Source organism: Rhinolophus sinicus, linkage group LG09, assembly GCF_036562045.2.
Source record: "Rhinolophus sinicus isolate RSC01 linkage group LG09, ASM3656204v1, whole genome shotgun sequence".
Taxonomy (NCBI): domain Eukaryota; kingdom Metazoa; phylum Chordata; class Mammalia; order Chiroptera; family Rhinolophidae; genus Rhinolophus; species Rhinolophus sinicus.
The window spans coordinates 80,440,527-80,463,408 of record NC_133758.1 but is presented as its reverse complement, the minus strand read 5'-3'; the positions used below and the strand labels follow the sequence as shown (position 1 = coordinate 80,463,408).

Here is a 22,882-nt window from a genome sequence, read left to right as displayed (position 1 = left end):
GAAATGACGATGCCCTTGATAAAAACCCTGGCAGCCTTGAAACACCTCCAGGTACAATACAGGTTCTGTGAACCACGCAACAGGTACACAGCAGACAGCTGTGACTGGCACATCCTGGACTGGACCATAAAGTATTTATACAGACAACACTCAAAAGAACTGCAAAGGACACAGGCCTGTTTGTCGGTAAGCACTCACACTGCTCTCCCCACCATCCCCACTGGCCCCCAGTGGCCATCTTGTGTTCTAAGCCCTGCATATGGATTTCCATTCTGCTCTGATACCAGGACTAAATGCCCCACGACCTCCCAAGCTTCCTTCTTATCTCCCCTCTATCCTGAAACATACCCCGAGGACCAATCTGATGTCCAAAGTTGCACAATCCATGCCTAGGTGCCAATGGGACATGACTAAAGGTGCCTCTCCCCCCTATTCTGCACCCTATGGTTCTCTCAAGTGCCAATTTAAGCAAAGAAGGGACTTACCTCCATGATAGTGAAAGTTCCTATCACAGGAGAGAAGGGCTGACAGCTCTGGAAGGGAGAGTGACTGAAGGGGAAGTAGGGAGGGAGCGGAAGCAACTGTCTCTCAAACCCCCCAGGGAGGTTGCTTACTATTTGTCAGGCTCTGGATGTAACGGACAAAAATACTAGGCAGGTGTTTCTTTTTGAATGTTGTGTTTTTCTACCTAGCAACTGAACCAGAAGATGCTCCATTTTGGGTACTCTTGACAAAGCAAGAATAAAATGTAACAGAACTATTATCCCGATTTGTAAGGTCCCCCTGCATCTTGGTATGCTCTGCACCTGCCGTTGTGGAAATGCGCCTCTTGGAATGAAAAGCACCTGCCCACAGAGCCTGAGCCAAGGGCTCCCGCAGGTGTGGCTGCTCTCCCCCGCCCCCACCTCTCCCACCTCACACAGCCAGAAGGGCTGCTGCCTCTCAGCCAATTATCACAAGAGTGTGCTGGCCACCACCCAGTCCAGCAAATAATAGCTGTTTATCAAAGTCCTTAGCTGTCCTATGCCCGAGGAAAACTGCATCCAAACTCAGAGTAGTCCCACCAAGTCAGAAAATATCTCAGAGGAGGAAAAAATAAAAAGTTTGAGCCCCAAATTAAGCTCTATTCCAGAGAAATGTTTGCTGCTTATATATTTTAAGCCAGTAGAATGAGAAATTCATCTTGATGCCACTTAAGAAAAAAAAAAAGTATTTGGGTAGCAGTTTTAGAGGAAAACATAGAAGTGCAAGGAAAAAGTTCATTAGGAGCATTAATAAGTAGGTATTATGCTACAAATGAGACTCTGAGCATTTCATGGAAAATTCCTGCCAACTTACCAACTGTTAGGATGGCATTTGAAATACGCTACCGTAGGGGCGCCACAGCAGCAGCTGGCAGTGGTGTCCTAACCGGGCTATGACAGCAGGCCTCTGAACTCCCCTCATTCATTCCTTCAACCCTTCACTCAGCGCTGCACTTTGTGCTCCCATATACTTTGCAAGCTACTGGATAGCCTTCCAATAAATTCCTTTTCCTTGAAGTAAAAAAGAGCCTTCTCCTTAGGTAAGGATTTATCATCATGTTGAATAACACAAGGAAATGGTTAAAGCGTTAAAGATATAAGGTAAAATAGAACTCATGACAGCAAGAAATGAAGAATGGATGAAATAAATGAACAAATGGGATTTTGAAACACGGAAAGAAGTGAATAGAAATACTGTTATTTGCTCTGGCCCACAGGTAACTATACAAAGTAAAGAACAAAAGCTAAAATGGTAAGAGGTACTGGGATCACAGATAGGATTACATTATGTAAATCTGCAAGGGACTCAACCAAAAAAATGAGAGGGAAAAAAAGACTTCTTTGAAAGTGCAGAGAATATCTAATTTTATCTTTTCAGCAACTTCTTTTAGTCACCCTATCAATCTTATGTTCAGAAATGTATGCTGGACTGACCTTATGTATAATCATAATTTTAAAGGCCTTTTTAAAGCAAGAGGGAAGAGAAAGAGCGAGAGCGAGACTGTATTATCACTTAATAAACACCTATATCAAAACATCAAAATATGTTTTAACCCTACATTTACTTTATTAATCAACTTTTATTTTTTTAAGGAACAGCACTGGGTTTCTTTAAAAAAAAAAAAATACAGCAACTACAGCAAATTGAAAGCCCTCATTCTGCTGCACTGTTTGAGTTCATTCCTTTCCACAGATTGCATGTGACCTGTGATCACAGTCTAGCTAGGCGACACCAGAGGAAGACACCACTTCCTGTCTAAAGAAAGAGTGGCTGGACACAGAGACCAATTGGTCTGCCCAGTCAGTTCCCTCAGGACCCCCTGGGGTCCCACACCTCCCTGATGACACTCTGAGTGGAGAGATTTAAGTGTTTCTTTAAATCAAAGTTTACCACCACACTGTCCTGGCTATGGATTAAATGGAATATCTCAGGCAGCAGGGCTGTCAACCTGAAGTCTTACCTATGCACAAAACTTCAGAAAGAGAGGAAAAAGGCATACAATGGGACCTACAGGCCAAATAACTGCTCTTCTCTGCTTAGCATAGTAGTCCCCTAGCAGACCGGGGATATAAATAGTAGTTGCATGACAGAAAGGGCTATGTGACCTCAAAGTTCCTCTCCAAAATAGAGGTTCAAAAACATAACAAGAATGTTGTGCTTGTGTTTAGTGTCATGGGTCCATTCTCCCTGCCTCCATGGATGAAAAGTCATCAATATTTGGATTTAATACAGCTGGAACTCCAACCATGAGTACACATACAGGGACTTCTCAAAATTATCCACTAAGATTGTAAACTTGCCAAAGAATTCTGCAAATGGCTATAAGAATGTTTAAATATTCTTAGAGTAGATACCCGGAACACAACATTAAAGCTACTATAAAATCATAATCTCTCTGCAAATAAAACACTTTCATTCAGTTCCACATGAAGATTGGTTATTACCGAGGAGGATAACTATAAACTACGTATATACCCTCTAGAACAAGCATGTCTCCCAAAAGGCACATAATAATGATTTTCACTTGAAAGAATAATTTTCATGAAAAAGTAATTGAGAAGATGAGGAAAGAGAGAAAGGGGTGAGGAGATCTGTTGACTACCTAGCTAACCATCTGCGGATTCTTTCACATTAGGGCTTGTGTAACTGTAACTAGGAAGCATATATACACGAGGTACCTTACATTCAAATCTATAAATTCTTTTATAGTCAAAATAAACCTTATAACATTAGCATTTTATACACTCAATACCAGAAAACATTCAGTGCACATAAAAGTGCTCTTGGTCAAAAGCCACTTTATTTGCTATATCTTTAAATCTATCTGCCCTCCTGTCCTTGGCTTGAGCTATGTGGCGACGTCACCCAACACTCTAAACCCGCGTCTGATGGATCATTTTTTGTTGTTCTTGTATTGACAGTTACATCCCTACCAATTCATGAAAAATGCTGCTTACACTTTATCATCTTGGATGATTACACTAATTTTCAAACATTTTCAAAGACTTTTCGAGAGAGGTCCATTACAGAAGACATACACACACATGGTAAAAAACATGGCCTTCTAACTCAGCCCTTCAATGTGGGCAGCCGAGATTATTTTACTCATGGAGATGAAATGGATTTTGTCCACAGATATTACTAGGAGACATCAAATTTAGAAGATACCTTGTTTGCCGATTCCATTCCTCTCAAGAAAAAGGAGAGAAAACGGAAAAACTCAGAAGTACTCTTCACATCAAAGCATTTGGTCAATCCCAACAATTTCTGAGCTCAGGAGGGTAACCTCCAGAGGGAAGCTGTCGCAGAGAGTGACAGAGCTGCATTATGACAGCTATCAAATTCGGGTTTTAAAGAAGGGGCTTTGACCTAGAGTTCTTCCTTTTCTATGGATTGAAAAATAGACAGTTGAAGACATCAGATTCTTTCCCCTGCCTGCTGTTTGGGTACCATCACAGTCACTGCACACGTGGAGCTTTAGGTTTCCCCCTCTGTGGCCTGGTGAGGCTTCCTAGCCCAGCTGGTAGACCCTTCTATCGCCTCACTTCCAAGTCAGTGCACAATGACCTGTTGGAACCCAAGCATCCCACTAATGATAAAAATCCTTAATAAACAGTGTATAAGTTGTTTTGATTCAACCAAGTCATTCATTTCACAGATAAGGGTGGTTACAAAGTTTTGTTAAAGAACAAAACTTTAGCCACAAACGGTTAGAGTATTGGCAAGTTGGAAGCCACCAATGCATGAGCAGCCCATGGTCTCGTGTGTCTTTGGTGTACTTGCTTCATCTCAGCTGGATGGACTGCTGTGGCCTCACAGATCTGCAGGATGGGACTAGCAGATGTGCTCTGCCGCTGAAAGACAACAGCTGCGGTGACAGCTGCGTGGCCCTCAGAAGGAAAGCAGACAGGCTGGGGGCCTCCCAGGAGTCCTGCAGGCAGGTAGGACAGCAGCGGCACCACTGGACTCCGGCCCCAGCAAGCTGTGGCGCCACAAGTTGTGCTGGGCGTGTCTTCTCTTGTTCAGTTAGTTGCTTAATAAAACTGCCTCCAGGCTATGCACAGTTTCAAGGGATGTCAAAAGTTTTGGACAAACACCAATTATGGAGAGACACAACTGACAGCACTGAGTAATATATATACAGCATCTGCTTATCATCTTTAAAGACCATTGGATGGATAACAACGATCTGACTGTGACTGATTGTTTTTAGGCATTTGGCAAAATACACTGTGTGTAAGAGCTGCTTTTTTTATTTAAAAAATGTTTACATATGTACAATTGTCCTTGTATGCTGATATAAATATGAAAAGTAAAAATAAAAATACATGTTTAAAGTTAGCATATGGGATATTGGCCTCTCAAAGCTTTAAGTCCTGCAGAAAAGTCCTAAATGCCTTAGCCCTGCATGCTAGTTTCTATTATGGGATGTCGTTTCCTTAAATGTGGAAAACAATAAACAGAAGTTTCATGCACATAGATTACTGTCTACAGTGAGGATGAGCTTCAGAATGTCAAGTTCTGAATCCACTGTTGTCCCTTAGGAAACTTGCTACATTGGGTCATGTGAGTTAATTTTAGTGATATTTCTACATATACCTGTCATGCAGATTATCCATTAACATACCAGTACCTTTACTGTTCCATGTTGTAGTGTAACATTTCAGTAGTTCTTTTCATGGTTCAGTTAAATCCTAAGCCAATGACAAAAAAAAAAAAGGCATCTAGATGTGACACGGCTTCCTCTCCTTTGTGGCATCTCAGTGGGTTTTCATATCATCTGAAGAGCAGATAGATTTGCAGTGATTCCGTGAGGCTGGGTTTCTATAAAAGTTGAAGTAAACAGTTTCGATGTATCACATGTAAACAGTTGATCTTAAATGGATGTCTCCCATAGCTGCACAACAGAGAAAAGCAAAATTGCACGTTGTAAAAGCAGAAAACACATATTATGAGCTATGAAGATGAAAAAGATTTGGTGGTTCCATCCATACTTACATGCTTGTGGATGAACACCCTTGTGAAGTCTAATACACGGATAAAACAAACATTCTAACTTTCAGCTCTCTTTCCTCTAAACCTGTGTCTCAACCTTTGTAACAACCACCATCTTTTAATACAAAAAACCTTGACATCCTCATTTAATGTTACTCAAAATTCTGAATAAATTAAATGTTGTGTCTCAGATGAAATGAAACATTTTTTTAAAACTACAGCATTCCTTTCCCCAGGGTTCTGATACAGCCAGCTAAAGCAGTAGCTCTCAACTCAGCTGCACACATTTCAATGATCCGGGGACATTTTAAAAATCCCACTGCCTAGGTAGCACACCAAATCAAAATCTCTCTGGGTGGGACTCAGGCATCAGTATAGTTTAAAAGCCTTTTAGAAACTTCCCTGTACAGCCAGCACTGAGAAGCACTGACCTCAGGGCTAAGGCACTTGATGCTATATACCACCATCACCCACTTAAAAAGCACTGCCCTGGGCCAATGACCAGGCTACATATCCTTCAATTCCAACCCTACCTCCGAAAATTGTGCTCTCCCAGGAGCTGACGTAGCAGAGTACAATGATGCCTCCAGGGCAGGATGTCACTTCCTTAATTCCCTCACCTCTTCCCTTTCCTTGCCTCTGCCATCAGTTCTTCATATTCACTCTGCTCTTACCTACCTAATGTCTACAATGTTCAGTAATTGCCTTAATGGGACTGGAAACAACGTTGACGAGATAAATTTGAATGCAACTCAATTCACCAGAGAAGGAAGGCCAATCCTTCCTTCCAAAAAAAAGATCAAGATGTTTCCAGACAATAGGATTTGGGTATAATTATTATAAACATGAACAAAGAAAACCTAAGTATGACTTAGATTGCATCGAATTTCCATCCAAATTCCTTTACTGGAAATCTGGGCATGTCATTATACACCTAATGAGTTTCTGGGAAAGAAAAAGAAGAAATAGCTAAACGACTGAGTGGATATTTTTATATACGTTCACTCATTATGTTCCCTTCATCTTCACAGAAACCTTGTTCTGAGTGCCCGTGGTGGCTACCTCACAGAAATGAGATAAAGCAACCTATATTATCTACTTCAGGTCAGCTTTCTGCGTCGTTTTCATTTAAAAACGACACCCATCTCCTCACCCTTTGAAATTAAGTCTCTCAAGTATGAGGACCTTTGTGTGTGGATGACACCTATTGGTGGAGACAAGGAAAAATGAATAGCTGACAGGGAGTTTGCAGGGGGCCTGAGGGAGCAAAGATCTGGATGGATGCTCAGATGAGGGTATGGAACAGTAAAGAGCTCAGATTGCAGTGAGCCCATTTTCCGCATAAATGGTTATAAAGAATAAAGGATAAGTGACAGCTTGCAGAAAAAAGAGGAACAAAGGACTGACGCTGGGAAAACCTGCAGTCACGATTATCCCAGTGAGGAAAAAGGAATAAAGAATTGTCAAGCCATCACTTTTAGGAAAAGCATGACCTTGGCCAAATCTGGATGACTGTAACAGAGGGACTGCAGATAGAAAGATCTGCTTGTTCGATTCTCCATAGCCCATAGAGAGCCCAGACATAGGGGCTGCCTCTTCTGCAGGATTCTGCCACATGCTCATGGGAATATTCCATGGTGGATGGAACCAACCAGACCTTTCACACAACTGTCGCAGAGGCTACAGTCTTCATAGTAGTCCTACTCAGCTCAGGAAAGGGGCTGTGGCCAGCCATTTCTTCCATGAGCTATCTTTCTCATGAGTTCTCATGTGGGAAAATCTCCAATAACCTGCATCCTAGCATGACAACAGCTGAGAGAATATCCCTGACTAGAAAGAGCAAAGCATCAGTGTAGACAATTTATTAGGGGTGTGTTATACTTTGGCAAATCTCTGGGGAGGGGAGGAATGACAGAACCTTAGACTTCATTATCACATACTCATATCATGCACAACTGGATGCCTGTTAACAAGTCTTATTTTTAAGACCTGAAAGTTGAATGCTGGGAATCTGAGTTATCTTCTTCCGTTCCATCTTTTACTATTTCCCATATTAACATATAAAGGTAATTTTTGTATGATTATCAAAACACCATTGATTATTTTTAAAGTCTTTTTGATTATAGTGATCTAATCAGCTTTTCATGAGTGGTGTTTTCTTACTAACTCCCAATTGATGGACTTAAAATTGGAATGATCCATGTTTATCTTGAACCCCATAATTTAAGTTCAGGATCAAAGAGGCTCTGAGATAACTTTCAAAACCAAAAGGCCCAGGAACCCAGGTCCACTAGCACATGAATCTGTCCAGGCTTTTAAAGCTTTATTTTACTTTCTTGCAAAATTATTTCTGAGAAAATCAACATTATAATGTAACTCACCACTACAAAGCCAGGACATCAAAAAAGGTAATTATTCTTCAGTTTTACTTTTCAGTTAAGTCTCTGAGGTCTGGTCGGCCTCTCTAAACTCGACTATATCTCCAATTTCAGATAATGGATCTGTTCTGGGAACGTTGTGAGACTGATTAGAATCATGATTAAAATGTAAAAGAGGATTTCATATTTAAATGAAACTTCTAGTGAATCATATTTTTATAAAAATAATCAAATCCATGTATGCTTTGAAATATGGCTTTTCAAAAATATATAAAAGGTTGTTAAATTTCACCGCATAATAAATATTACAGATTTCAAAATCCCTTTTCCAAATTCTACGCCCATCTGCAAGACATTGATCTGATTTTCTGTCACAGGTTCCTACTTCTAAAATCCTATTAGGGGTTATTAGCTGGTGAAAGATCTAAGCAAATTGGGCATGGAAATGAGCCTCGTTTACTCAATTTCTGGCATTACTAGGTATATTAAAAACCTGATAAAGCAAAATACATTCTGTTTTGTCTATTCCAGATTGTAATATATTAACTACAATGAATAATAAAAGATGTAAATATATAGCAATGATTAATATATACCAAATATTTCTAGAATCTATCAATATTGTAACTACACTAATGTGCAAATATAAATCTGAGACCCAAAGCCCCAAGAATCCTCTATTTTTCAAATGTAATTTTTTTCATTTGCTATGAAGAAAGAAAGAAAAAGGGCTCTCTCTCTTTTAAAATATGGAATCAGAAATAACAATGACCAAAGATGTGAGCATATGGAAGAAGCTTTCACATACCCTGGCACTTTGTCGGTTCACTTTCTTCTCCTCGTCTGGCAGCGGAGGCATTGGGTAGGGGTATTTTCTGCTGGAGGCAATAGACCCAGTTGATGAAGAAGGAGACTTGGCAGGAGATAAAGTCCTGAGACGTTGAGAACACATGAAATAAATATTATGTGATTGCCTAGTATCTTTTGCAAATATCTGAAAATTGGGTTCAGAACAATTCCTCTGACTTTTCCTTTCATAGCCACTACTACAAAGGTTTAGCTATTGGGAGATCTGTCATTCACAACACTGGAATGCTGGCATTTTATCTTCCTAATTTCAAAACTGCAACTGATTGTTTAAGTGTTAGAACACTGACTCATACTTTTCAACTAGAAAGCCAATAATAATTTTCCTATAGAATAGATAAAAAGCTAAAATGGCGAAGGGATACAATTATTCTAAGAGCTCATAATGGTAAATTAAGTGTACAACACATCAACATTCCGCCTTATTTTTACCACTTAACGTAAACGATGTTTTTAGCACAGTTACTCCAACCATATTTTTAAGGTCCAAAAATACAATACAATTGATACATTTATTGGTTGCTAAGTCACACAGAAGTCATGCATTCAGAGGCCAGTGTGTTAGTTGTGAAAGAACAAAGGCAAATACAGAGGTTTTAATAAGAAATTAGTAAACATGCAAGCAGTAACGAGTGCAGAGTTTCAGCCAAACAGAGTCTGATGAGAACATACAAAAATGGTCTGATTAGTCCCTACAATCACCATTTCTGTACAGGGGAGGATTCTAAGCCATAGAAGCAGGGTAATACCCTAACTCACGTAGGGTACACTTGTCATGTCAATAAGGCGGTTACACTTTATTGACTGGAATTTTACGAAAACTAAAACAAAACACCTTTCCTATTTGGATATGTTCTCTTGGAGATATTCCATACAAAAGAGCTGCTGCGTAAGCTCTTGGTGTATCAAGCTGTCCTTGTTTGATTCTGTACGTGCAGTGGTAATATTTGTGACTGAGCTGAGCACACTGGAAGAGCCCATTCTTTGTCATCTTGTCTTTTAAGTGAAAAGAATACCTGAGAGTGAAAAGTAGCAACTTACACCATATCAATGGAAACTAAACGTAATAATTTGGCAGTAGCTATCATTCATAAATGTTACCACTACTACACATCTGTGACTCCTCAGTGCCTGGTGCAAAGTGGTAACGACCCATATCGCTGAACTGGTTACACTGCCACGTTAGATCACAAGTACTTCTTTCAGTAGGGATGCACCTGCATCCTGTGAGTGACGGACTCAGCCCGGGAGTATGGTGCTGGGGTAACACTGGGTAAGGGAAGATCACAACCTACACTGCACACAACAGCATAAGGGTGGTTTTTTTTTCCTCCCTTATTTTAAATTTTAGTACTCATCCATTTTTTATCCTTTGCTCTGCTTCTGCCGTCATTTCCAAATCAGTTTCTATTTTGTGGACCCTGAATTCAAGCTAATGTTTTAAAATAATTTTTCCTACAAACCCTGAGATAGAATGAACATTCTTGCTCAATTTTAAGAAGCAAGAGTGGTTCAGTTTACTTAATTTTAACCTGTAATTCTTAATGTTTCCTCTGTTTTTGGGAAATGTCCAAGACCATTCCCTAGTGTGAACTGTTAGAATATTTCAGCTGTTTGACTTCTCCTGTGTCCCTGCTCTCCACTGCGGGGCAGATGAGTGGAAGTAAGACTATTAGTACTTCAAATCCTCTATGCACTGTTAAAGCAACATACTACTGCACTTTGTTCTAATTCAAACCTTAATGATTTGTTAAATAGGACTATGATCTTTAGTAAACAAATTCAGTACGTGTAGAATGAGGACAAACTTTTGTTATTTCGATATTTAAATACATCTTTCTAAAACAAGGGCTATTAACCTGGGTTCGGATTGTTAGCCTAATTGCTACAGTTAAGTTATCCAAATTCAAGAAAGCTAATTAGGTACACAAACAAATAACCAAATTTCAGTTACTTTAGGGGATCATGCAAAACGAGTTTAATTTGCTGTAATATGTACGTTCATAGCATGAGCTGTTAGCTTATGGCGTCAGAGTCATGCCAGCCATTCACTTGGCCATGAGTCCAAATAAGCAGCTTTGTGCGCGTACAAGGCCACCCCAGTGAGGGGTGCTGAAAGTCCAGTCTTCCTCTCAAATATCTTTCCATGACCAAAGCCAATAATGAGTTAAAACAAAACAGAAGGTATTCTCTAGAACCCCAAAGAAATTGCCCATACACTGCTTCTCACATGAACATGCCACTGAACTGATACTTTAGACCCTGAGGGGAAGAAAAGCCGAGCAGGACAGTTTTAGTCAGGTGAGGGGCTTGGGGTCCTGGAGGCTGGGTGGAGTGTGACAGCGTAACGGGGATTGGTTTGGGGGCATGGAGGGCGCCAGAGCAGAAGTCAGAATAGGAGAACAAGGCAGGGGAAATCAGTTTAGGGAAAACAAAACCAACTCAACATTTCTCACAAATGTCTAAGAAAGACATTTCTTCAAAACCACCTCCAGGCTCTTTTCTCACCCTGGCTACTTGCCTGATGGTTCCAGTTTGGCTTTCACTGAAAACCAGGCACCAGCCCAGCTCATTCACTTACAAAGTAATCTTTGGGCAAATGCTAACCATTATCATCACTGCGTTTTAAAAAACCATAATAACCATAGTGGGTGCCATTTAGAATTACACAATAAAGTGCATTTGTGTGCCAATGGATGGTGGTGTATCTTGGGGCTACAACAGACTTTCTGGGCCGGCCTTTAATAGTTATGCCTGTAAGGCCAGTCTCAGCTCAGTTCTGCCCCCCACCCTCCCCCTACCTCCCAGAACAGTCTAAAACCAGGCCAGTCACACACATGGGACACAGATCCACCTCTTATTCACCTGGCTGTGTTCATATGCAAATTTTATAGTAGCCTAATTCAGAAGGATTTATAAAGTCTCCTAGGATAGGATGTAAGTAAATATCCACCCTGTTATCTTTAAGTAGTTACCCTGAAATGGAAAGGGAACAGTTTTTGGTCAGCTAGAGCCAGGCTCATAATTCTGGCTCTGACACTTACTAGCTGTGCTACCTTGAGTTACTCTTTGTGCCTCAGTTTCCTCCATCCATAATAAGGGAATACGAATGCCTACATCTCATGATGATGTGAGAAAAAAAGCTACACAGCAGGCATTCAGTACACAACAGTTATTAATAGTTTCTCTTCAGTTACTACATTTTCCATAAGGTCATGGAAATAGACTCAAAAACCACTGATGAAGTGAGTGATCAACTGGATAATACCCAAAACAAAGGATTCCTCTTATCTAAGAGCTTGTAAAGCACTGTACCCAGCCGAACTGCCCCCAGGATCTAGGTGTGGGGACATAGATAATGCTCTTGCCCTGACGTTACCTGCTCCTTCTCAATGTCCTGAATATTTGCGGACAACAATTGGAGCAACCACTGTCATGAGACCTGGGTAAGGGAGCCCGACTGGGGCAGTCTGATCACTCAGTCTTTTGGCATCTGCTTTACTCTTCGTAGTGACATGGATGCTGTTATTTTTAATGTTGGGCTGTATTCTGGACCAGTTTGCTACAGTCACAAAGGCCCCATTGCATTTTGATAAGGATGCCACAAACTCCACACCACAAGGTGACTAATAAAATGACCCTTGGCCTCACTGGTGGTTTTGGCAGGAGATGTAATCCTGAATGACCTGGCAGCTGATGAAGCAGACCCGAGCTTAAGCACAGGGTTGGCAAAGCATAAGCCCAGGTGTGGATGCACTTTGGGCCTCCTATGTGAGGCCTGCCTTGGATGGAGAGTGGATAAAATTCTCTCTGTTGCATTAGAATCATTGTGTTAAAAGCCCTGGGGTGTCTCAAAGATTCTGCAAATATCAGAAATTCTGCGTTGATTTTCAAGTCTGACAAGCATAACCCTTAACAACTCCCAAAATGACAGATAACTTACGGCCCTCCACTGAATTATATCTAGCCTTTAAACATTAATATGGATATTTAATAATGAATTCTTAATGTGACTTTCCACTGTAGGAACCCACACCTCATATTAAAAGAAGAGCTAAAGGAACCCTCTAAAATTGCCCTTGCATCTTTGCACGTGCAACCGGGGGTGCTAAAGCATTTCCCCATCCAAATTGCGTTTAGTCTTGCAGCTTCTGGGCAGACCTGGGTGCTGATTTTAAGAAATGTGAACTCTTCTCTGGGAGCTACATGAACTACTCAGCTCACCCAGGGGAGGTGAATCAACTCTTCCAGGGTACCATTTCACAAATTGCTGCTGCAAAAATGCTAAGTTCATTTAGGTATAAAAGCCCTAATCCTTATGGGACCAAAGGCATTCTGTTTTGGTTCCATGGTGGATACAAATTACAATCTGCCCACAAGCCTGAGGAAGACAGAAAAGAGAAATAGGACTGCAGGTGAGCCAAGATTCCAAATAACATTCAAAACCATCTTACCTGTCTTCCTGACGTTGGCCATCTTGGGAGCTACAGGTGAGGGTGGGATGTTTGAATGTGAGTGTATGTGTATGAGGTTCAGTGGAGAAGTGGTAGAAGCAAAGGGACAGGGCAGGAGGGAAAGGTGAGGTATAAAAGCAGGATATATTTTTGTGAGCAGGCAGGGGTTATGCTTTCCTTGGGGCATATGCAAATGTATGGATCAAATTAAAATGAAGGTAGGTCTAATCATTTTCTCAAACTATACACGTCTAAACTAAATGGTACACAGGAAGAGAAAGTCCACCTTATATGGGTGCTGAGAGTTAAATACACATATATATTTTTATATCTGTTAAATGTTGACCCAAGTCATGGCAATAAATAATCTGAAAGCCTTACTGTTGTTATATTCAGAAGAGGTAGCACTGAGTATATTTCTTCTTTACATTAATTGTTACAAAGTAGTCAGATATAAAGTGGACATTTATTTCTAGGAAATCACACTGACATTATAAAGAGTAAAAAAAAAAAAAATGCCACTGAGAGCTCTTGGACATTCTCTCTGACCGCTAATGTTACACAGAGCTGTAGTGAATTGAGAAAATTCGCTAGTTTCTAAAATACACAGATACCCTGTTTGCTTTTTTTTTTGAATCAGGAACATGTTTCCAATCTGCTTCCTGTTCTACTTGAAGTGTTAGACAATGACATTTTTATTGCAATAATAAATTCCTTAGATGCTTTGTTGAAAATCTATAAAACACTTGTCAGCGCAGCCCTTCTCTGGTAGAAAATGGTTGTGCTGAACAATAAAAACTAAACTCATTCCATACATTTTCATGTGGCCAATATTCTCTCAATAATTTTCAAGCTACATAAATCATTGTTTTTATTCAAAGTAAAATTCTAGTACATTGCATTTAGTCACTTCTCATGTTTTTTCCGTGAGTTTTCGTATGCACTATGCACTCTTAAGGCAGTAAGTAGGAAAAATGCACTATGGAACTGCTCAATTCTAGAAATTAAATGGCTCAGGTTAATAGTGCTTCTTTATTAGTGGAAAGTATGTTTCATGCCCACAGAACACTACACAGCATAAAATGAAGAGAAAGCTACTAAAAAGCTCAAGGTGGTGATAGGAACATGCACTAAATGGCAACCCTTTCAAATGGCTTCATTTGAAACATTCAGAAAAGAACTAGACTTGCTCACGAAGCCAAAAACAGAGATCAAAAGGCAGCAAAGAAACAAGGACCCTTTTCCACCTCTGGGAACTTGTATTGAGAGATACAAGCTAGAGAGCCAGTCACACTACAGTATTTGTATGTGCTGGGAGAGTTTGAAAAGGATATAAAATTATTTATAAAATACCTAAAGTATGGTCCTTCAGTGTTTTTATTCACATCTTCTACCCACTTAGCTACATTATAGTCTCTTTTGAACCATGGGTTTAAATACCTGCAGAAAGCAATGGAAGGAACAAAGAAAGCAGAAGATAGAAAATCTGAAAATACACAGCACAAGCTCAGCAAGGATGTTCTTCACCCTCCAAATGCAAGTGACTATGGCAAACAAACCAGGATGGATGTTGGCTGATTACGAGGCGATCTGTATAATCACATCAGAATCAACTCAGCTGCAACAAGGCTCAAGGCATTCTAGAATGTACTCCGTATTTCAGGAAAGCTTTTCCAGTGGTTTCCCGAAGTGACTCAGAAGCTCTCTTTCAATCACAGTCACATCAGCAGTCCCCTTCACCCACCTCCAGTGGCATTTTCCAGGCCACCTCTCATTTGGCTCCTTGTTTTTCAAATGATAATGATGCTTTCTGAGAATATTCGGATGGCTGCAATTCCAACCTGGTGTTTGGGCATATAACACCCCAAGAACAATTAAACAGAAAGACTTTCCACCGACTCGGTCTTTCTCCTGATAGAAGATCCCAAACTGGAATTAACAAGAAAGGTACTCCAATTGGCTCTAGAAGGAGCAGGAAAGGTCCCGCTCTTCTCATCCTGGAGCCCCAATGCACACTAAGTGTGGTCCAAACAGGCCTCCGTAATCTTGAAGCAGGGTTTAATAATTTAGGCACAGATGCAATGTGCCTTCCTCCTCTTTGTGGACCCCAGACTAAAGTGTTCCTGTTTCCATTAGGAAATGGCCCTCAGCAGTTGCCTTCTGAGTGACTGATCAACAAGCGAGTAACTGCCAGTGCATAATAATGACCTTCTTTAGCATCTCCCTGATGGGCAAAGTCTCCATCAGAATTAATGCACAAAGGAAAATGTTAAAGGTATTAAAATTCGGGAATACAAGTTTTGTGGTTTCTTTGCCAGTTTCCTTCGATTTTTTTACCCTGGGAGCCAAGCAAAAGCATATCCTCTTAGAATCTGCCCTTGTAAAATAAATATAGATTCAACAACTTTAATCCTGGAAGAATTTGGAGATTTTACTGAATTTTCTCATTTATAAAATAACTCCTAGAGATATCATACACAATGAAGATCCAGGCTCTATAAAACTTTTAAAGTTATTTGGAAACAAACCAGGGAAAATTATAAAATACACTATTTGTGGTGAAGTCTTGCTTCTTTCCTTCATATTTAGTTTTAGTTTATAAACACACTTAAGTCAAGACTACATTTCCATAGTTATATAAACAAATTTGATTATTTTTCCGTAGTCCATTCCCTCATTTTTACCTATAATCAACATACACCACAGAATAAGTTTATGAAGTTCCCTCCTCAGAAAAGGGTTTGGAGGCATTTTCTGCTTAGAAGACCATTTTCTGCTTAGAAGACCATTTTTGCTAAAACAGTGTTTCCTGACTCAGGAACAACTCACACTAGTTTTGCCTTTAGCCACAATTATTGCCAACTTGTGCTTTTCACAGAGATAGCCAAGTAAAGGTTGCATAAAGATTTCCACTGAGACTCTGAACACAAAGAAAAAGTCAAAAAAGCAAGTGCAGCCACAGATGAGAGCTAGTGAATGCTCTGGCCTGGAGAAAACCGTAGAAAAAGCCCATGCAGTTGTTATCAGGTGAAACATAGCCACACAGCAAACTGAATCACCCACAGGCAGTTGGCCACTTCAGGGAGGAGACATGTATTCCTTTCACTGACAATCTTAGAAGCTCCAAGGACTGGTGCCACGGCCGTTCCGTGACACCTACGGCTATGTGGCTTGACTTGCACGTGATGGACCTTTTCCGCCGTCTCAGGGAGCATCTCAGAAGGCTGTGATCACTTCACTAGAGGTCACTGAAGAGAGCTCTCAATTGTTCCTTCTGGGGATCTGCCCATGAAAGTGTCTTCACATGGGCTTCCTAATATTATAGCTCTAGGTCATGGTGACTAGAGTGATGGGACTTGGACAAATTGCTATAAACCTGCCTATGTGGCTTGACTTGGCTTGTAGCGCAACATGCAAAAAAATGCATTAGACAGGATAGGAGAGCTCTTTGTGTTCTCCAGGATGGAAAGGCAGAGGAAAATTAGCTGGTGCTGGCTGGACCAGGACCACCTCTGAACAGACGTTGGGGGTCAGTCAGAGATCAAATGAGCCTGTTCTCAGCCAAGGAAGGGACTTGGAGGGAGATTAAGTGGCAGCCCAGAATGAAGGGGCAGGTGGAGACTGACCTGTGATCCAGACTCCCTGTCTGGGGGCTGTCAGAGCCCCCTGGGCTTATGCCTTGGGATGGGACTGTCTGGGCGAGGGAGTGCCCAGGCTCAGGTGCTTGGGGCTCCCTCCTGTAAAAAGACAATATATAATACAAAGTCTAAGCCAAAAACTTTTTTTACATCATGTACAACAGTAAGGAAGATGCAAAGGCTTTGAGTGGAAAAACAATACATTAAACAAGGACATTTTATGTTGTTAATTAGCAGAGTATGCATTTGTGGTGTATTTTTTAATTCATGTCCCAATGTTTCATCATCCTTTGGGATGATGAGATACTAAAAGGAATGTTGAAATAATGGACCTGGTAATACCTCTTAATCTAAAAATAAAAAAGACATGTTTCTCCATGGTCATTCTGCTCCTCACAAAGTCACGCAGTTGATGTTGTTATATTAGAAGCAAAGGGGATTAACAACTATGGAATCTATAAAAAATCTATTAACATAATTCTTGATATGCTGTGTATCAGTATTCCTTTTAAGAAAAAAAAATATATATATAGTGTGCCTGTACAATAAAATGTGTGAGAATGTGAGACGGTGGTCAGCTTCACAGATTTCGCTCCATTCAGGTAATATGAGTTATGTAAAAAATGAAATCGGAAAAGTCTGAAAAATCTGAGGAAGTCGTTAATATTTCTTCTTCACAAAGATGATTCACTTATATCTTGCTAAATATTATAAATATATAACCTAATTATCTCACAGGCCAGATTTCTCAAGGGCTATTTGTAGTATCACAATATTGAACGCATAAGTGAGAATTTTACAGAAAATTTTTAAAAAATAAGTGATTACTCTAGTAAATATTGTTATGAGTTTTGCTAAACACCAAGTATTGTTTGGGTCCTAAACTCATAGCTTTAATATAATGTTGGATCTTTTTTTTCCCCCTTCAGTTAGGATTTTTCAAAGCCTTGCTTGTCATAGGAAATACTGTTAGAATACTAAACAGTACACAAAGGAAGTTCTGAAGAATATTTTGCAGTTTTATCTGTGCTCTTGTGAGCAAGCGAGATAAGCTTAAGGAGCTCTCACCAGGTGACCTCATGCAAAACAAATCAAACAACATTCCAAGAAGAGTTTATCCACAGTGAGTCCTAAAGCATCCAAGTGCTTTGGGAATGTATAAGATAAACTCTAACAGATTAGTTATCCATGATGGAGTCCTATGATGCCATTCTGGACCATGCAATGGTATCACCTGAACCTATCTATTGTCTCTACGGTAAAATATCCTCTAGTAAACTTTGACCAGCCACTTACAAGACAATACCATCAGCAGGAAGGTCCAAATTTCAGGGCAATGTTATTGTCCTGGACTGAAAAAAGGCAGGGTATATGATGGAAAAGCTAACGTAAGTCTCTGACAAGCAGTTAACAAATATCTGCTATTCTGATTTCTTAAGTATTAAGGCATAAAGAAGCAATAGAGATCCTGGGAATTATAGCTAGCACTAGTGAGACATCAGTAAAAAACAAACAAACAAACAAAAATTAGGTGGGTTAAAAAAGTATGGTTATTTTAAACCAGGTGGCAAGGTCCAGAAGGATCGCAAAGGATATGTTTTATTCCGTGATGGGAGATAAAGGTCTGAGGAAGCTTGGTTTCGCTTATACTTTACTAAGTGGAAAAACAAATTTTTTTATAAAGTGCATGGTGTTTACCTTATTATAAAAGACTTAAATCCCCAGTTAAAGAAAAACAAAATGTGTGGCTATTATCCAAAACAAAGAGTGTTGCATTTAGTGACAATGATTCCATTAAAGAGCAAGTTTAAGTAAATGCCCTTTTAAAAATGTCCTCTGAAGGAAAATTTAAAAGGGAAACTAATTCCATTAGTCTGAGAGAATGCTTAGAGTGCAGCCATGAAGTCCCCGGAGCAGTGGTTTCCATTGTGAGCAGTATCATGCTCTAGTACAGTGGGAATTTCCCCCTGAGGCTTCTAGGCTGTGTCAATATTGGGGAAAGGAAGGGTGACCCCTCTGAAATGGCTGGACCCCGGGTGATGAGAAGAAAGGAATGTTATCATAATTTCCTTGAAACGGAACCAAGACACCACAATGGCAGGTTACTGGAGGAAAAAGCCTGCAGTGAGGGTGAGACCCCCACTATCAGTGAATATTGGTATGGGCACAGTTGCGGAGAAGCCTATGTAAAAGAGAAAAGCCATGGTTAATTTTAAATGGCAAAAAAGAATTAAGAAGACAAAACCAAGACCAGAGATATGGTTTACAGTTCTTTGATGAGCTGGTTAATTAACTTTTCAAACTAACCGCATAGGACCTTGGAATGCCTTTTTCCATTAGAAGTTCAGACTTACTCAGTTGAATTGGACCGAGGTCTAAATCTTTTGCCTCTGATTTTCTTTCTGTTGCCTCCCAGGTTACCTGAAAAAGATGGTTTATAGATAAATGTGAATATAAACAAATAATTGTCACATGCTTAATTACATGGTATTTCAAGTGGGTATAATTCACCACCAGCACCACCCAGACCAGGGCGTTACAGCTCTGTATAGTTCTCAATGTGTCTAGTGCACTGGTGCTATCAAATCCCATCATTTCCCATCCAAGAAAAAAGAACTGGACTCATAATAAATGCCCTCTTCTCTATTGGGAGAAGAGCTAAATTACTTACAGAAAAGAATAAGCCTCTACAACCAGAGATCACAGACAACAGAATTTGGGTTATGTGGACAGATGGGTTCAAAATGCCACCCTCTACCTTGCCAAGAGTTACTTCGAGGTCGCCCATTTTCACAGATATCTGAAATATGTTTTGTGTCTGGGATCCTTTCACTCCAAGAATGAGAGAGTCCATTTGACCTGAAATTGAAAATGTGTATCTATTGTTCAAAAATATAGTCAAATGAATATTTTGACATCAGTAAGCAAAATTTCTAAGCATTGCTGTGCGTTAAATAAATCAAGAAAGAAAAAATCTGAAATGAAAGAATGAAGAGAACATGAAAATCTTCATGAAGAAGGCAGAATTACACAACATTCAATTTAAGAAAAGTCAAATACAATGGAACCCCATTACAATCATTTATAATTGAAAAGTATGAGGATACAATGCAAGCCAATTACACTGCCTAGAACACAACAACTACATATAGCAAATCACAACATATTTCAGGTATACAACCTGAGCAGCAGCTATAATGGGGTCCCACCATAGATGTTTCTTAATTGTAAAGCAATGGTTTCCATTCAAATATTATGAGAACATGGACTTCCAAGAGATTTCATTAGATTTGCTCTATTAAACTTGGCTAACCTTTATCAGAATAATATTTAGGTTTCCTTAAACAATAAAATTATTTTCTGAGAATTGGCATTTTCTCCACAAATATGCCCCCCAAAATGTAGTACTGTTAGTTATTTGTCCAATAACTGAACTGAATGAGATGTTTATCATGGAAGTGTGTCTCACAAAGCCCATGGACCATTAAGCCCTTCTGCTATTTGTGTCCTGCCATCTCTAAATGAATTGTCTACAAGAAGCAAAGTTTACACACCTACCTTGTACCACATAAGAAAAGTATTTTAACAAACTACATATACTTAGAAGGAGTCACATAATTTGATACATTTTTTAACTGCTTAAAAGTCGTAACCCATTGAGATTTTGCTAAAATCTGGGAATTATTCAAATATTTTTTGCTCTTCTTGAAGTACTTTAGAAAATAGCGCTATACTTAAAATCTTTTCCACATATCATTCCAGTTAATTGCTAATAATGTCTATTTTAAAAGGAAACGTCTACTAATGAATGAAAATAAATGGAACTCAGCACAATTATTATATATGAATTCCCTAGATTAGAACTTTTTCAACATCATTTGCTAATTATAGGATGATTCCTATATTGTACAAAAGGAAAACAGAAATTTTGCTGGAATCCATTGATTTCTCCACTTATTTACCATGTTATTTAATTTAATATGAAATATTTGACCAAGAAAATATTTATATATTGAGAAAATTAAGTAAATCATATTCTCTTAGCCAAAAAACCCCAATAAGTTAAAAGAATAAAATTTTTCAAATATCCTTCCATAGAATTGTATTCCTTATGCAAAAACTAATATTTTTATTTTTGCTTTAAGCTATGTTTTCTGAGTAAAAGCACTTTCATGCTTAAGACAGTATCACAAAGGTAGAGTTCCCAGATCTTGATAATTCCTTCTATTCTCCTTCCTGATTGTTTATAAACAGTGACATTCACTGCAGCATTTTTACAGATGATTCACTCTATTTAGAACTCTAGAAGAAATCATGTTTGTTCTCAATAAACTAGCAATTTTCCTTTCAATCTACAAAGTAATTACTGTGCCCAAAGTAATGTTCAGGCCTATCAAATCTTTTTTTGCTATACTTTATACCCCTCCCAACAATTTTAAAGAAACTCTTCTACAGGAATATTTCAGCTTACTTCAAGGTGAATGCAGGTCTCATTTCTTAATATTCCAACTATCTGTTTCTTCTATCAGTTTACTTTAGTAAGCAATTATAAAGCATGCAGAATTTCAAATGGTCATATACAACTTAAGATCCTGGAGCAAGAATATAGCATCAAAGCTTACGATATAAGACATATACATAATATCTGAACCCCACCCACACTATTATAAGACTCGCAAACATTAAATATACTTAAATTAATTTGGCAACCAAATTCTAAGTTATAAAGTCTAGAAACAATCATTCCAGGAATAAAAGGCAAAATCATAATATTCAAATATATGATTCACAGAGAAGCGATCTTTTTTTCACAGCAAGCTTAGCTTTGATATATTTAAAATTCAAAAATAATCAACACAACATTCATATTACCAATTTATTTTAACAAATGCTTTTATTGAAGCATGACAGTAACCTTTTTCTTTGACTACCAAACATGACATAAAGCTCACCATTTAAAATATGATAAAATACTAGGTATAGTTTCTTAAGTCATTTACGAGCAAGATTGAAACACCCTAGGGTTTCTATCAAGATTTAAAGTTATTATTTGTTTAGTTTTGTTTTGTTTGGATTTCTGGCCTGATTTTATTAAACAAGTGGTTCTGAGCATATGGCATTTTGAAATAGAGTAATCAAAGAACAAAGGATACTACTTTTTTAACATTCAAGAAAGAAGGAAGAAGTAATCAAACCTGCTGCAAAATAATGAAATGTTCTGACTAATGGAATAATGTGTGATGGAACAGGTAGAAATCTGAAAATGCGACAGAAAAGCAGACCTCTTCTTAGAACTAGATGCTGAGTTTGTGCTGACTCCAGGAGGAATGTCGCTATAAAAAGAGTCACCATCTCCAGGCTTTTTTACATAATCTCCCTGGGGTAACTGTCTAAGGCATAATAAACATTTCAGAGTCAGAAAACAAGACACACACATGAACACAGACATATACAAATATTATTTTAGGAAAAAGGAGGTAGGGATAATGATCTATATGAATCAAACCTATAACCACACGTAAGATTATTAATAAATGTGACAAGTTAAAGTTATTCTAACTGTAGAGATCAGAAATGCAATCACTGAAGTCTTTACAGACAGTCTGGGTGAATAAAGCCTTGCTTCAAGGGAAAAATCTAAAAATATGAGAAATTTCATTGTAAATTCATTATACTTGGAGATGTTAACTGCAGTTTTGTCTTTAAAAAAAAAACAAACCCAAAAAACGGTGCTGAAGGAGACGTGTTGGGACAGACAATCCTGGCCCAGAAAAGGCGTAATTTTTTTTCACCATGGTGAATAAATTATTCATGATATCCAAACATTATATAATGTAACCTTGATTGGTCTTAAAAAGAAAAGCTGATTGATTTCTAAACTATGTTCTATAATTCAATCCAAATAAATTTTTATTAGAGTTCTCTGCTCAATTTGGAATTTCAATCTTCATTTATCAGAAATGAAGAAATTCAAAAAGATTCAAAGGTGAGTCAAAAATATAATCATCTAATTGTGCAGTGTATA

At 38.8% G+C, this 22,882-nt stretch overlaps 1 protein-coding gene across 19 annotated transcripts in view; it reads right to left on the bottom strand.

Moving 5' to 3' along the window:
* Positions 1-4,762: 4,762 nt before the first annotated feature.
* ADAM22 (ADAM metallopeptidase domain 22) overlaps positions 4,763-22,882 on the bottom strand; it is a 230,158-nt gene continuing 212,038 nt past the window's right edge. For 2 of the 19 annotated variants that reach the window (XM_019716213.2, XM_019716220.2), the window contains exons 27-33: positions 22,053-22,247; positions 19,616-19,716; positions 19,212-19,278; positions 16,846-16,956; positions 14,573-14,659; positions 8,707-8,830; positions 5,259-5,422 (exon numbers count right to left, since the gene is read on the bottom strand). In XM_019716213.2, coding sequence (XP_019571772.2) covers positions 5,402-5,422; positions 8,707-8,830; positions 14,573-14,659; positions 16,846-16,956; positions 19,212-19,278; positions 19,616-19,716; positions 22,053-22,247 — 706 coding nt within the window. In that variant the 3' untranslated portion in view covers positions 5,259-5,401. Of the gene's footprint in view, positions 5,423-8,706; positions 8,831-13,219; positions 13,250-14,572; positions 14,660-16,845; positions 16,957-18,875; positions 19,040-19,211; positions 19,279-19,615; positions 19,717-22,052; positions 22,248-22,882 lie in introns of those variants that run through there. The other 17 variants (XM_019716254.2, XM_019716263.2, XM_019716291.2 and 14 more) reach the window with 13 other exon arrangements.